General features: G+C 33.8%; 1 protein-coding gene and 1 non-coding gene across 2 annotated transcripts; both read right to left on the minus strand.

The window, feature by feature from the left end:
- Nucleotides 1–6888: 6888 nt before the first annotated feature.
- On the minus strand, nt 6889–9481 carry LOC141702093 (late embryogenesis abundant protein At5g17165-like). Its single transcript, XM_074505785.1, has 2 exons — nt 9236–9481; nt 6889–7425 (listed from the first exon to the last, which is right to left on the minus strand). Exons 1-2 carry the CDS (start codon nt 9349–9351, stop codon nt 7161–7163), a joined length of 381 nt encoding a protein of 126 aa, XP_074361886.1. The 5' UTR covers nt 9352–9481; the 3' UTR covers nt 6889–7160.
- A 7563-nt stretch (nt 9482–17044) lies between these two features.
- LOC141702097 (small nucleolar RNA R71) lies at nt 17045–17151 on the minus strand. The gene has a single exon (XR_012567012.1). It is a non-coding gene; the product is annotated as a small nucleolar RNA R71 (small nucleolar RNA).
- Nucleotides 17152–17616: the final 465 nt, after the last annotated feature.

Here is a 17616-nt window from a genome sequence, read left to right on the forward strand (position 1 = left end):
TTAGGAACGATTTTAAGGCAATATATTCGCCTCCATTATCTGAATACGAAGAGATAATTGGTAACTGGAAATACTTTTCAACAACGTTCTTGAATTGAATGAATGTAGTTTTCACATCAGATTTATGTTTAATCGGATAGAGCCAAATATATCGAGTAAAGTGATCAATAAATATGACATAAAAGCGATACCCGTCAAAAGAAGTAATTGTTAGTCCCCAAACATCTGAAAAAATTAACTCAAGTGGTTTGGAACTTGACATAGATGAAATTCCAAAAGGGAGTTTTTTGCTTTTATTACAAAGACAAGAATTACAACTAAAGGAAAGTTGTGAAGGAACACTAGCAACAAGATTATTTGAATCTAAAATGAACTTAAGAGTCTTGGTATGAGGATGACCGAGACGGTGATGCCATGAAATAAGACTAGAGCATTTGGTAGCATGAATTTGGGAAATGGGCTGATGTGGTACGTAGTACACATCATTTTTGTTCTCCCCGTGAAGTAGAGTCGCCCCCGTAGTGAGATCCTTGACCAGGAACTGAGATGGAAAGAATTCAACAGAAACATGATTAGTTTGACAAAATTTTACTACAGAGACAAGGTTTGTATTTAGAGAGGGAACACAAAGCACATTAGAAAGATCGAGTGATTTTCCAGATGCATTTAAATGTGAGGTGCATGTGTGTGTAATTGGCAAACCTGAACCATTTCCAAGAACAATTTCTTCTGGACCCCCGTAATCTGAGTATGTAGTCAAATTAGATGGATCGTTGGTGATGTGATGAGAAGCTCCAGTGTCAAATAACCATTGCTGAGGATGAGAAGTGTGAGCCAGCGTAGCATTAACTGTTGGCGAGACATTTGATGCTTGTGATGCAGTCTGGATGCCATTGTCTCGAAGAAAACGAGATAGCTGCCGACACGGTTTTGTATCATGTCCTGGGCGTTGACAGAAACGACAATAAGATCGATTTCCAGAGGCAACACCTTGTGAGGTCCCATGTTGTCGATGAGAGGGCGCTTGTTGGTACCGATTTGAGAAACTGTGATGATAATTGCCTCGTCCTCGTTGCACAAAAGTTATATTGCGATTAAAGGTTGAGGCTTTTTGAGTGTAATTAGCCGTGACAACAGCTGGTTCTGGAGATTTTAATGTGATTCCCCTTTCATAATCTATCAACTGATTGGTCCATAAAATATGTTCAGGACCACTTCTTCCATATTGTATTGATAATTTTGAAATAAAATTGGTCCATAAGATAGGTACATATTCACGGCCACATTTTCAATATTCTATTGGTGATTGTCCTAAAATTTCCAATAATGTGAGAATAATATTTTAATTTTAATTTTGAAATTGCAAAGGTAATCCGACACGTGGGGTACGTCAAGGAGACCCCATTTCTAATAGATTAAAGAAAGAGAAGCTGAAATATTAATGATACTGTGATACTTTTGTTACACTTTACAACAGTGTTTTCCTGTTGTATTTCTACAAGTTTACAAACCTTAAGTTTAAGATAATTACAAAACTAAAACCAAGTAGATCTGATGAAAGACTTATCAACTTCCTGGTAGAGTTTTGATAACGTTGGTCGACACAAATGAATGGGATAATGCTTTTGAGCGCATTAGCAGCTAACTGATCTGTTACGCCCCCGCAAGATGGAGGCGCCATTCGCGACTCCCAGCTTGGATCGGATAAAAATATAACTTTGTCTTGGCAGCGGCTTGGTCAAGACATCAGCCCACTGATCCTTTGTGTGCACATGATGAACTTTGAATGTGCCATCAGCTACACGCTCACGTACAAAATGATAATCTAATGAGATGTGTTTCATTCTTGAGTGAAACACGGGGTTTGAGCTGAGATATTGAGCTCCAGTATCGTCACAGTAAATGACTGGAATTGAGGACAAATGAATAGATAACTCATGCAACAGATTTTTAATCCATAACAATTCAGATGCTGCATTTGCCATAGCTTTGTATTCGGCTTGTGAGGAGGACCTGGAGACTGATTTTTGCTTGCTGGACTTCCAAGAAATAGGATTTAAACCAAGGTAGATGATGTAGCCAGTAGTTGAGCGGCCAGTGTCACGTTGACCACCCCAATCAGAATCACTGAAGACAGAGAGATTGAACTCAACAGTTCATTTAAGAAACAGACCATGATGAATTGTACCTTTTAAATAGCGTAGCACTCGTTTAAGAGCAGACCAGTGAGTTTCTGATGGTGCGTGCATATACTGGGACAAGCGATTAACAGCGTAGCATATATCAAGCCTGGTGATACAAAGATATTGAAGGCCGCCAACAAGTTGTCTATATGGAGTTGATAAATCTTCTTGTTGCCATCTTCTAAAATAAGTGATGATGATGATGACATTGGAGTTACAGTCTCTTTGGCGCCGTCTAATTTATGTTGAATGAGTAAATCAGAAATATGTTTTGCCTGAGAGATAAAAAAAGACCAGATGCTAAAGAAATCACTTCAACACCCAAAAAATGATTCAGGTCCCCCAAGTCTTTCAGGGAGAAAGTTTTGTCCAGCTGAGATACAAATGTATTTATAAATGACATAGAGTTTCCTGTTAGGACTATATCATCAACATAAACAAGAAATAGCATGATCACACCTTGGTTGTTGTAAATAAATAAAGAAGTATCCGCAGCAGAGTTTTTGAAACCAAATTGCAATAAGAATTTTTTGAGAGCCAAGTACCACGCTCGTGGAGCCTGTTTTAACCCATAAATGGCTTTCCGGAGCTTGCAAATATAGTCTGGATGGTTAGGATTTAAAAATCCTGGAGGTTGAACCATATAAACTTCGTCATCTAAGCTTCCATTTAGGAACGCATTATTGATATCCAGTTGTCTCAAATGCCAACCACGTGTGAGCGCAAGACTTAAAATGATACGAATTGTGGCTGGTTTAGTTACAGGACTAAAAGTTTCAGAAAAATCAATCCCGGGTCTTTGTTGAAAGCCTTTCGCAACAAGCCGGCCTTTATATTTATGGATAGAACCATCAGGATTTCTTTTAATTCGAAAAACCCATTTGCATGAGAGAACATTCTAATTAGTTCTTGGAACAAGATCCCATGTACCATTCCGAACTAAGGCATCAAATTCAGAGGACATAGCTTGCCTCCACTGAGGTTCTTTTAGGGCCTGAGTAACACAAGTGGGTTCAAGAGAAGAAGCTACAGGGTGTAAAGTTGTATGATTTACAAACGAAGAATTATAATACTTGGGGTTGGGCAAACGGGTGCGAGTAAGATGATGATTTTTGGGAATTTGGGACTCAGGTGATGTGGAAGAAGTTGTGTCAGCAGAAGATGCAGGCACAGGTGGACTAGTTGAGGTGGAGGAACTTGTGTTGGCTGATGATGCAGTCAACTGAGACGTCGAATTTGAAGCGGGCGAATCCGGAGCAAGAGGTGACTGAGACGGAGATTGAACAAGTGAGTCAATATTAATTGTTGGAGACAAATGATTGTGGGGAGTGGGAGGAGTCAAAGCTGGTGCCTGAGACAAAATTGACATTTTTAAAGGTGAAGAAAGCAATAAAGAGTGAGCATGATTACCTGGAGGATCCACATCCGGGGAGTACTGCAGGGGGGAAACCTTAAATGGAAATTGATTTTCCATAAAACGCACATGATGGGAATAATATAATCGATTGGCAGAAAGGTCAAGACATCTATAGGCTGATTTTGAAGTAGAATAACCCAAGAATATACATGGAGTAGAATTAGGATGCAATTTGGAGGTTGAGTACGGTCTTAGCCATGGATAGCAAGTACATCCAAAGATTTTAAGTTTACTATAATTGGGCTTTTTACGAAAAAGAAGTTCAAGTGGAGAGACCGGTGCCAATTTTGAGGGCATTCTATTTATTAAGTACACTGCTGTTTCAAAAGCACATGACCAATATTTTAAAGGAATATTTGCATGATGTAAGAGTGTACGAGCAGTTTGCACTATATGTCCATGCCTTCTTTCAGCAAAACTATTATGCTCCGGAGTATGCGGGGGAGATGTGAAATGAGAAATTCCATTATCTCTTAGGAACGATTTTAAGGCAATATATTCGCCTCCATTATCTGAATACGAAGAGATAATTGGTAACTGGAAATACTTTTCAACAACGTTCTTGAATTGAATGAATGTAGTTTTCACATCAGATTTATGTTTAATCGGATAGAGCCAAATATATCGAGTAAAGTGATCAATAAATATGACATAAAAGCGATACCCGTCAAAAGAAGTAATTGTTAGTCCCCAAACATCTGAAAAAATTAACTCAAGTGGTTTGGAACTTGACATAGATGAAATTCCAAAAGGGAGTTTTTTGCTTTTATTACAAAGACAAGAATTACAACTAAAGGAAAGTTGTGAAGGAACACTAGCAACAAGATTATTTGAATCTAAAATGAACTTAAGAGTCTTGGTATGAGGATGACCGAGACGGTGATGCCATGAAATAAGACTAGAGCATTTGGTAGCATGAATTTGGGAAATGGGCTGATGTGGTACGTAGTACACATCATTTTTGTTCTCCCCGTGAAGTAGAGTCGCCCCCGTAGTGAGATCCTTGACCAGGAACTGAGATGGAAAGAATTCAACAGAAACATGATTAGTTTGACAAAATTTTACTACAGAGACAAGGTTTGTATTTAGAGAGGGAACACAAAGCACATTAGAAAGATCGAGTGATTTTCCAGATGCATTTAAATGTGAGGTGCATGTGTGTGTAATTGGCAAACCTGAACCATTTCCAAGAACAATTTCTTCTGGACCCCCGTAATCTGAGTATGTAGTCAAATTAGATGGATCGTTGGTGATGTGATGAGAAGCTCCAGTGTCAAATAACCATTGCTGAGGATGAGAAGTGTGAGCCAGCGTAGCATTAACTGTTGGCGAGACATTTGATGCTTGTGATGCAGTCTGGATGCCATTGTCTCGAAGAAAACGAGATAGCTGCCGACACGGTTTTGTATCATGTCCTGGGCGTTGACAGAAACGACAATAAGATCGATTTCCAGAGGCAACACCTTGTGAGGTCCCATGTTGTCGATGAGAGGGCGCTTGTTGGTACCGATTTGAGAAACTGTGATGATAATTGCCTCGTCCTCGTTGCACAAAAGTTATATTGCGATTAAAGGTTGAGGCTTTTTGAGTGTAATTAGCCGTGACAACAGCTGGTTCTGGAGATTTTAATGTGATTCCCCTTTCATAATCTATCAACTGCTCGTGCAAAGTATTAAATGTCATTGGGGTCTCACGAACAGATAAAGCATCTTTAATATTTTGGAATTCATCTCCCAGACCAGATAAAGTAAGGATAACAAGGTCATCATCAGGTACAGGTTGTCCAGCTATTGCCAATTCATCCGCTGTAATGCGTATATCACGGAGGTAATCAGACATGGTTCGAGAGTTGCACGGATTATTCATGAGATGAGTTTTGAGTGACATAATGCGGGAACGAGATTTGTTTGCAAACAGAGTGACCAGTTGATCCCACATTTGTTTAGCTGTGTTAGCAGTAGAAATCAAGGGTTGTATAGTCTCATGACAGCTTCCCAGTAGAGCACTAAGTATGTATTTGTCCTGTCGATTCCAGGCTTTAAAGGCTGGATTTGGTTTGTCATCTTGCAGAGACGGTGGAGGTGCAGATTTGGTGCCATCAATATAATCTAGAAGACCCAGACCAGTGAGAGACGAAATAACCTGTGTGCGCCATACTGCAAAGTTTTTCTGTGATAAGGTCGTCGGAAAATGCGTAGGGGCATTCACCGGAATAATTTCAGAAGAGGCTGTGACAATCACTGGAGTTTCATCGGTACGAGTCATAATTGTGAATGAGACAAGGAGAGATGCAGTAAATAAGGATAGTAATAAAAAAGAGAGAGAAAAAAAGAAAAAAAAAGAGAGAGGATCGACTGCAATTAAGCTTTATAGCTCTGATACCATAATGGATTAAAGAAAGAGAAGCTGAAATATTAATGATACTGTGATACTTTTGTTACACTTTACAACAGTGTTTTCCTGTTGTATTTATACAAGTTTACAAACCTTAAGTTTAAGATAATTACAAAACTAAAACCAAGTAGATCTGTTGAAAGACTTATCAACTTCTGGTAGAGTTTTGATAACGTTGGTCGACACAAATGAATGGGATAATGCTTTTGAGCGCATTAGCAGCTAACTGATCTGTTAATTTCTCCATACAAATACATTATGTGCGCAGAGGGCTTAAGTGCAATGATACGAAAAAGTGTTGATTATGGACTTATACACGGGTGTACAGTGGCAAAAAATGTACCACTGGGAGAAGATGATAATCATTGAGGAGGGTTTTGGCAGAATAGAGGAGCTGTGCTATTTGGATATGGATTTGGATAGTACTGAGCTAAGGTTCAGAGCTGTAAGGCAAGTGGAACTTGAGCCACCTGTTCTTGAAGATGAGGTTTTTGACCCTCTAGAGGAGGATCTGCCTATGGATGATGAAAACAATGATGCTCAAGGTCTGGGCTTGCAAGGTAATGTGGCTGTGGATGGCAGTGCTGCTGTCGGCAATGAAGATGCTGCTGAGTTTGTTGATCTGGAGTAGTTATTGGCCTTCCGGCTGCAGTTGCTGTTGAAGGGAATGGGGAAGGTCAGGTGGGGGAAGCGACCATGGAGCTTTGATTTAGGCGGGTGACAGGGAGATGAAGAGTTGCTGTAAGGTAAATCACTGACATTGTTAATTGTTATTCTACATGACATTGTTGTTGTCCATGCACTTTTAATCTCGTTTAATAAAGGGACAAGGGGTACAAGGCAATTTAAACCAAGTCACTCCAGGAACACGAATGAATTCTACACAAAATAAACTAAGAACCAAATTTTTGTGCTTCATAGAAAGGCAGAGCTGGCAGAACATAACATTCGATCATAATTACATAACCGGATAATATTGAGATCCATAGCATCTAATATTTCATTACACCACACTAAAAACATTATAAACATAAAACTGGTCTTATTTTGCTGCAGTAGATATGTATATAAGCATAAATCAGATTTCTTCAAATGACTATGCTACTATCATAGTTCTTTGACAGTCCTCTGATCTATACATATAAGTGAAGTATTCACTTTCCAGATTAGTTTTCTGGAATTGGCTTGTCCAAGTCCTCGAGGGGACGGAAGAAGGTCTTCTGCTCCAATACAGACTCTGCACTTGCTCCATATGGTGAGGTGTTTGAGCCTGCATCTTGGCTTTCCCCATCAGCTGGGCCAAAGACTCCAGTTTTAGGGTGTGGTGCCCAGTAGTGGTCAGATTGGCGCTGAGTTACTTCGTCCGGGACAAATGCAGGACGAATGTGATCATCAACGTTCTTATCATACACGGACTGATGCACAGCCCTCCTACAGTAATTTGAATAACATATCACACAAAGCTAATTATCACTTCCGGGGTAGCAAGCAACATAAATAAATAGTAGTGTTTGTTAAGTTGTCTATTTTTGTACACAGAAAGTAGCAAACTAGCAATCAAGAGAATTTCTCAAGAAAAAGATTTCCGGCAACAAAATAATGGAAACCACAAAAGCCATCAGATACATACATTTCAAATATCAAACACCAAAGCCAAGGAATAGACAATCAATATTAATTACCATATTTGGAATAAATTGTTACTTCTTAGTATAAAATCTATAACTATAACATTTATAGATGCATAGCAGATGCTTGATTTCACTCAAGTACAAAAATATACTATAGTAGTAAAAAATATAAACAGGGCATCTAGGAATATACTTTGTAGAGTAATAATATAAAATGGCACAGTCATGAATCCTCTTTCCCCATGTTAGATGTCAGGATAGAGAAAGACCATCAAAGTCTTAAAAAATAATATGAACTTTTGAAAATATTGTTAGGTGGTGCCCAAAGACTACAATAATTGATCTTAAACAAAAATGGTGGTTTCAATAATATAGATTAGTCCACATGATTAAAATAAATAAAGACCATGGATACTAGAGATGATCCAATATCTTCCCATGCGGTCATAGTATAATACGCTTTGACTTTTGACACGCTTTTTAAGGTACTAAAAAAAGATATTTGCATATACTTTTTTCCAAATTTTTTTTTTCTGAATTAAAATTTTACATTTATATTTTTATTTAGAAAAAAAAAATTATAAAAAAAATGTATACAAATACCTTTTTTTAACACCTCAAAATACGTGTCAAAAGTAAAAGTGACATTTATTTTGGGACGGAGGGAGTAATAATATATTTTTGATCTTGGCAGATGACTTATTGATAAGGGTTAAAGATTGTATTCATTGAAGAGCAGAGTAAGATGATCTTTGCTCCTATTTTAGTAGTCAAGTCAAGATATGAAGAAGTATCTAGATAAGATTTAGTCATCATAGTTTGAAAACATAGAATTCAAGATTAAATGTTTAGCAAAACCAGCTTGTGAAAATACGACAACAACAATCTATAACTTTGACTTGAAGTCTAGAACAATATACTCACAAATCCGGAGGATCAACAATACATAATAAAATCCCATTTATTATGATCTAGATCATGATAGAGTAAATTTCAAGGAAATGAATAATTAAAATATAAATACAGAATTAAATCCCATTTAATGTCATGATTAAGTAAAATCCAGACAAATGAATAATTAAAATATAAATACAGATTTTTTTTTGCTTTGCAAAAAAGATGGAGAGGATAAGATTGGAGGGTGGGGACAGGGAAAATCAGACCAACCCTTCATCTAACTACAGTCACCAACAACAAAGAACAAAGAGGAAGGAATAACATATTTAAAGTTAATTACTAAAATAACCTTTCAATGTAGATAGTTTTGAATCTAAAGGAGGGTTAAAAAAGTCTAAATACAATGGGCACACCCACAGAGTACGGAGAAAGCTATAGTTAATACGGAACAACCAAGGGCAGGGCAGGCATCTATTTGCCTTTATCTCTTTCATTCTCTCTTTCACAAAAATGACACCACCATCTCAACTCTAAAGCAACATCATCCAAAACAAATGAACACAAAAATATGTACACACAATAATAAAAACAACTTAACCTAAAAATAATGTTAATTTCAGCTACACATTTTACAACATTAATCTAAAAGTTTATAAGATAAATAAAATAAGTACAGTGCAACATCATAGATTTATATAAGAAAAAATTATAACCTGATGGTGAGGGAGAGTGGTTTGGTCGGATCGGGACAAGTTCCGGTACGGATCTGGTTGATGAAACGCTTACCGACGCCGATGAGTCCTCGAGTTTGTGAATTAGCAGCGGCCATACAAAGAGATATTTTATGTGTTTCTAGAGAGAGGAAGGTGGGATAACTAGACAGAGATGTAGAGAGAGAGAGAAATGTGAAGAGTGATGAGTGATATTGCTATTTCTCTCCTACAGAAACAACTCTTGCTCCCTATTTATATTGAATGAATACAACGTGAGTAGAGGCCAGAGGGGGTATTTTTTGTGTCTCCGTCAAATTCACGTTAACCTGCTTAGAAAATGCCTCAACTGGTCTCCCTTTCTCCTTGTTTGTACCTACCCCGCTTCCGTCTTTTTTAACGTCCGTCGTTATTCTTTTTTAACCCCTCGGGGGAGGCAAGTCAAATTTACTACAACCCGTTATTTCGTCATTTAACTGCTAAATTTTGTGCCGAATATTCCGTTTGTCTCTTCAGAATCAATCAGCAGACGTTAATTTTAGTATTTAGAGCAACTCCAATCAACTCTTAAGTTTTTCTCTAAATAATATAATTAATAGACGCTTAACTATTTAAGAAAAAAATATTTGCTCTTTCTTCAATAATTCTTTTCAACTCAATGTTTATTTATATTTTTATTCTTTCAATTAAATGAAAATGCTACATGACAAAATCCAAGTGCATGAACACATTATTTATTGATATAAATTGAATGAGAAAAGGTTAGGAGTTCTAATTTTTTTATGATGACTTAAGAGACTGTTGGACACCATTTTCATGTTAAAATCCTCAAATTTTGACTCATGAGGCTATAAGGGGTTGTCTGGTTGACAATTTTGCCAAATCATCATATATATTATATATTAGTATTTTATTTTCACTCAATTGTATATCAATTTAGTAACATTCTACTCCAATAATTAGCAACCTTTAATTGGTGTTTATGTGGTCCCTTATATTAAATTATAAATGACTCATAAACTAAAAAAACATTATTGATATAATTTTTTTGCATTTGTATATGTATTTTAAACATTTTAGAAACTTGTCACCTCTTGGTTGATAACATCTTGACAACCTTACAAATCCAATAATCCAATAAATTAGCAAATAAAGATGTCATGTCATATAATATTTAGTAATCATTCGACAATCTCTATGAGAGATACTTTAAGAATTGTTGTTGGAGTTGCTTTTACCCATTTGTCTTGTCTAAAAGATTGTGGTGGTAATTATACAACAATATAAACAAATATTATACACACTTATATGATCTTGGTTTAAACGAAGTATATAAACTCTAAAAAAATTCAGGAACAACAATTAAAAGTCGGTGAATGCAACCTTTTTTAAAGGTCTACACTTTTTAAATTTCTTGATTTAAATGGAAAAGATATCAAAAAAAGTTAATGGACAAAAATTAAAGTTAATTGATGCAAATGTTTGAAAATTTTAAATACTAATAAGTGTTTTTAGATCGACAATGAAAATTATCTTGTCCAGAAAATGGAGTATCACATTTATTTGACATTTGTTTATATTGAACAACAATGAAATAATGATTAAAATACATAGTTTAAGTTTTAACTGTCAAAAATATTTTTTCCCAATAAGCTCCGTCAGAAATAACTCGCAAATATGTATTATTGTAATGCGTTTTGTTATTTTTAAAAAAATTTAAAATATGTGCATACATAAATGTGTGTTCTAATTTTTTATTTAAAGGATCACGTATTAAAAAGATGCATATATACATTACGATAAAAATAAAAATACGTATATTAACTATACATTCTTGTAAATTTTAAAAAAATGAAATATAAATTTTTTTCATGCTTATTCATAAAGTATTTAGACTGGCATTGCATGTTAAAAGTCAGCTTTTTTAATTTTTCACCCAAATAAAATTTCTTTCGTTCATTAAAACTTAAGTTTATATTTATCGTTAGTTGTGAATTGTTTAGAAGACCATTTTCACAAAATAAATTCCAGTTACATTATATCATTGAAACCAAAATAATGAAGATTTGCCGGTTTGATTTTTCATCATCATTTTATTTATTAAATGTGATAGAATATTAATAATTTAATTTTTTTTCTAAAATACACACATCCCATCAATATCAATTTCAATAAAAATCATACTAACGACGTAAATAAAAGTAAGCGATACGTTAAATTAGATTATTAGTTTAATTTTATTTTGTGATTATATATATTTATATATATTCCTTTAAATTGAATTTATTATCACATTCATATGATCACATTTATAAATTTTAATAAAATTAAATCTATATAAAAGTTAAAAAAAAATATACATTATAAATTATAAGTCTGTAATCATCAAGCCAAACAAAGAAAGAATGGAAGGCAAATCTATATTATATTATAATAGACAAAACATTAAAAGTTTGGTAGTCGGTCGGTCGGTACTTACTGAAATTACTTAATTAATCTTTCTTAATTATTCTAATTCTAATTATTGGATCGATATTGAACTCTATATCATTATAATTTATATTAAATTCAACTTCTTTGACCAATTTAAATTTTAATCATATCGAATTCTATATTATTCTAATTTGTTATTTTAGGCTAAATTAAATTTAAGCAAACTAAATATAATTATTAAGATTTAGTTGATATACTGTGACTGAGGCTAAGATAAAATAATAATACTATCATCCTTCTAAAAAAATTATATTAATGAACTTGGATAAACAAAATAATACGTTTTATTTATTCGAGATAAAAAAATACATTATACAATTGATTCAGATTAACACAATCCTAAAATAAAAATACAATTCGACCAACAAAAACAAAATCATATATTCTAATTATTCAGTCTAAATCGGAATTATCTTATTGATTTGGATTTAAAAACAAATAAAATTAAACTAAAAATAATTAATTTTATTTGGTCGGTGTATTGGGCATCGGGTTAAAACAAAATAATATAAATCACTTATCTGAGATAAATCAAATTAATATTAAATTAAGTAAAATTCGTATCATATTGATGTGAACTATAAAATTAAAATTTAATTAAAACATAAATATTATTTATAAAAAATATATACTGGAATTATCAATAAATCAATATCATTCAATCAGTAATATTGTCTTTTTTAAATATCTTTTATAGAGTTATGATTAATCGATTAAGTAATCACCATACTAAAATAATATTTTTTTAAGGTCTCAATATAATGGAGACATTATATTTTTACCCTCAATAAAATAATAATTTTTTTATAATAATACTTCCCCTACTAATGATATGTTATCACTTTAAATAAGTTTAAATATTTTTAAAAATTATGAACATATACGTCTACTCAAATAATTATCATGAATTCGTATCATTTAAAATTTTAAATGAACAAAATTTAGAATTGAATTCAAAATATTATAAAATATATATATATATATATATATATAATATAAAAAAACTGGGCTATTCGTGCATCGCACGGGTTTAAGCTATTATATTATAATATACGAAACATTAAAAATTTGGTAGTCGGTCGGTACTTTCTGAAATTACTTAATTACCCTACTTACTTATTTTAATTCTAATTATTTGGTCGATCAATTCTAATTTTAATTGTTATTGAAGTCAACTTCCTCTATTATTTACCAATTTCAATACTATTTTATATCAAACTATATAGCATTATAATTTATATTAAATTCAACTTCTTCTACCAATTTATATTTTAATTCATATCGAGTTCTATATTATTCTAATTTGTTACTTCGGGCTAAATTAAATTTAAGCAAACTAAATATAATTATTAAGATTTAGTTGATATATCATGCGAATTGAGTTAAGATAAAATAATAATACTATTCATCCTCCTAAAAAATTATACTCATGAACTTGGATAAATAAAATAATATATTTTATTTATCTAGGATAAAAAAATGACATTATACAATTGATTTACACTAACACAAAACTAAAATAAAAATACAACTCGACCAACAAAAATAAAATCATATATACTAATTATTTTGTCTAAAACAAAATTATCTTATTGATCCAGATTTAAAAAAAGTTAAAATTAAACTAAAAATAATTAGTTTGATTTGGTTGGTGTATTGGGCATCAGACTAAAATAAAATAATGTAAATCACTGATCCGAGATAAATCAAATTAATATTAACTAAGTATAATTCGTATGCTATTGAACTAAAAAATCAAATTTTAATTAAAACATAAATATTATTTTTTTAAAAAATATACATAGAATTATCAATGAAACTATATCGTTCAATTAATAAATAATTTCGTTATAATAACATTTCCCACCTTACCCGTACTATCAATTTAAACAAGTTTAAATAATTTAAAAACTTATGAACATACACGTCTACTAATATAATTATTATGAAGTCATATCATTTAAAGTTTTAAATGAACAAAATTAAAAATTAAATTCATTTTTTTTAAAAAAAATATATAATATTAAAAAAATCTGTGCGATCCGTGCATCGCATCCCACGGGTTTTAAGTTAGTATTTTTTAAATCTTAGACCTATTAGACAAAATTTACACCATCCGTTGTTAATACAATCTAATGATTTATAATTGTTTTGACGTATTAATTTTACACATTTAATAATATCTACAATAATAGTTTGTTGTGCGATATTAATATAATTTTTACAACTAGTAAATAAATTTGACAATATGATTTTGAGTTATTTATAAATTTTATAATTTGGCATAATAAATAAATGTATACAAGTCACACTCACAAATATCAATTATAGCAGGGAAAAATATATTATCAAAAAGTGATATCAATAGAGATAGAGTGAAAATTATTTTACAGTACTCTATATATAGTAAAAGTATGTTACTAAAAATATGATTTCAATATTCGAAATTCTTGAATCGAAGAAGTTCATAATACATTACACATGCAATTATGTACGAACATTTTGATGCTGGCAAAAAAAGCAAATATTACATAATTTGATCACAAAATTTTATCTAGCCATTAAACTTTTGGGCTTTTCTCATAAATATTTAAGTTTTACAAATTTTTTGTAAAAATACTGTTATTTTTTAAACAAATTGCAAAAATATTATATTTGAAAAAATATTTGCAAAAACAACCATATATGCAACTGCTCGCATCCATATATGCAATCACAAATGCAAATTTTAAAAAAACTGTTGAAAATTACATTTAGTTGCAAAATAAATTGCCCAAATGATTACAAATAATGAAAAATGAATGCCCCTGCAGGGCCAATACTAATACCACAAAAGTAAACCCAAAATCAACTAATTTATTCTCATTAAACAAACTCATAACCTCGTAATACAATTGAGCACGTTTTGACAAATCCAAACTCTCCACACTCATCAACTCCCTCAATTTCCTCATCCAAACTCTCCACACTCATCAACTCCCTCAATTTCCTCGATAACCTAAGTAATCGAATAATCGACTATAAATACAAAACAATAGATTGTAAATTGGAAAGCTGTGTAGACTTCGATTTGATCACCTTATTCGGCTCGGAGATCTCGGAGCGGAGGCGTAAAAGCGAGGAGTGGAGAGTAGAGAAAGAAGATCGGAGATGAGAGAGAGAGAAATCAGCTTTGTGAAGATTAGATAGCTGATAAGTGGCATTTTATACCACTTAGAACGTCTTAAAATGGCTTAAATTGGTGTCTTAAAATCAAGTATTTTGTGTATTTGATGCGTTTTTCTAGTGTTTATGCATTTCAGGGTATTAGTTGCATTTCGGGGGAGGAATCATCAAGAATAAGCCTTGGCATGTGTTCACCATTGCGAGAGGAAAGGAATGGGCAAATTACGGCGAAGAAACGGAGCAAACCTGGATTTTTTCCAGTAGAGGCCTGCGCGCCCGCGCAGCAATGCTGAGCGGCCGCGCAGAAACCTGCGCGCCCGCGCAGCTATGCTGAGCGGCCGCGCAGGGTCGGGGAAAAAGATAAATTATTTTAGACTTTTACTTCTGTTTGGCTTCCAACTTCTATGTAATCTGAGTTTTATGGGACTATTATATAGGTAGATTTGAGACGTTTTCACAGATAGTATGAAGGGGATTATGTTTTAGATTGTGTTTTACGCAAGAAGCGAAGGAGATAAGGAAGAAGACCGATTTAGCACACCGCAACGAGGAGGAAGCATATTTTCTTGTGATTCTTGTTTCGTTGTAACGTTGGATGCTAGTTTTCTTGCTTTGACTTATTTACTCTTGTGACGTACTCTGTTTTAATATAATTAGTTTAGTTATTATTTTCTTGTGTTTGTTTATCATGATTTCATATGAACCCATGATGGCGATAAGTTCTATTATGGGCTAATCGTGATCATGGGGTTGCAACGGAATTATTATGGAATTCTTTAGTTAATTGTTTAATACTTTAGTGTGTGATGATTGCATGATATCTAGTATTGGTTGTGCGTATTCGTCTTATGTGCGTCGCGAACATATAAGATAGGGTGTTAATCTCTTGTGAAGCGACGGTGGATCTTGAGATTTAGAACTTGCCATGCTAGCATAGGTTCATGTACGTTGTGCATGATTAGTGGGTAACTCTAACAGTTTTATTTGCCCTATGTAATTAAAAGGAATAACTTGAGCTTAAATCGTTGTGTTGTCAATTTCTGTAGACATATAGGAACTCAACATAATTGATGACTATTCAACTTCTATCTTAATTGTGGATGCTTGGTAGAATGGTATTAGTACAATGAAAGTTGCCTTTTATCAGTTTCGTGTTATTCGATTAATATCATCACTGTCACATGCTAAAGGTAATAACAATGGCTATAGAAGGAAGTAATAATGAAGTTGTGATCTCATGAGTGTTTTATTATTGATAAATTGAAGTGTTAGTTAAGTGGTTAATTAAGTAGTTAATTATAGTTAATATTTAATCAACAATCTTAAGTGTTATTATCTTAACATTGAGAAGTAATCATACATTGGTGAGTGAGTTTAATTAGACAATAATTTAGTCTGAGTCTCTGAGGGAACGAACTAGAAAATATTTTATATTACTTGCGAACGCGTATACTTGCGTGAATATTAGTGCGTATTTTCGCCCTAACAAGTTTTTGGCGCCGCTGCCGGGGACTCGGCGTATTTGTTTAGTTTATGTACTTACCATCATTGGTCATTAGGACTCGGTGATTAGGACGTAGTAGTTACTTACTCTTTTCGGTTGTGTTTCAGGTACTTTAGCAAGCGTTTATGCAAACTCGTTCTCGTGCTCGCAAGAGGACTTTAGATACAGCTGAGGAGACAGACGAAGTTCTTGATATTCTGGAGAAGTTAGATTTTGAGGATTCGGATTCAGGAACTGAGCAGAAAGAACCAGTAAACATGGGAGATCGTATTGTTCAAGCTGATCCAGCTCTTATGGATTTTTCTCGGCCTAAAATTGATGACATTCAGTCAAGCATCCTTCATCCGGCTATTCAAGCTAACACCTTTGAAATCAAGCCGGGCACTATTCAGATGGTGCAGAATTCTGTTTCTTTTGGAGGAGCGGCAACTGAAGACCCCAACATGCACATAAGGAATTTTGTCGAGATCTGCAGCACTTTTAAGTATAATGGCGTGACTGATGAGGCTATCAAGTTGAGGCTTTTCCCATTCTCACTGAGGGATAAGGCTAAAGACTGGTTACATTCTGAACCAGCTGGGTCCATCACTACGTGGCAAGATCTTGCGCAAAAGTTTCTGGTGAAGTTTTATCCAATGGCAAAGACTGCTGCTATGAGGAGTGCTCTTACTCAGTTTGCGCAGCAGCCTACAGAATCTATGTGCGAGGCTTGGGAACGCTATAAGGAAATGTTGCGAAAATGTCCACATCATGGAATGCCGGATTGGATGGTGATCACTGGTTTCTATAATGGTTTGGGGGCCCAATCTCGGCCCATGCTCGATGCAGCAGCTGGAGGAGCCTTATGGGCTAAAAGCTATACTGAGGCGTATAATCTTATAGAGACGATGGCTGCAAATGAGCATCAAAACCCAACTCAGAGGATGATGTCAGGCAAGGTAGCAGGTATTCTGGAAGTTGATGCAGCCACCGCTATTGCAGCCCAGCTCCAAGCGCTATCAATGAAGGTTGATTCTCTGGCTACGTATGAAGTTAATCAAATAGCTATGGTTTGTGAGCTTTGTGCAGGTTCTCATGCTACGGATCAGTGTTCTCTTGTCAACGAATCTGTTCAGTACGTGAATAATTATCAGCGACAACAGCAGCCTGTGCCAGTGACCTATCATCCTAATAACAGAAATCATCCAAATTTCAGCTGGGGGAATAATCAGAATGCTATTCA

The sequence above is a fragment of the Apium graveolens genome, unplaced genomic scaffold (genome assembly GCF_009905375.1).
Source record: "Apium graveolens cultivar Ventura unplaced genomic scaffold, ASM990537v1 ctg4620, whole genome shotgun sequence".
Classification (NCBI taxonomy): Eukaryota; Viridiplantae; Streptophyta; class Magnoliopsida; order Apiales; family Apiaceae; genus Apium; species Apium graveolens.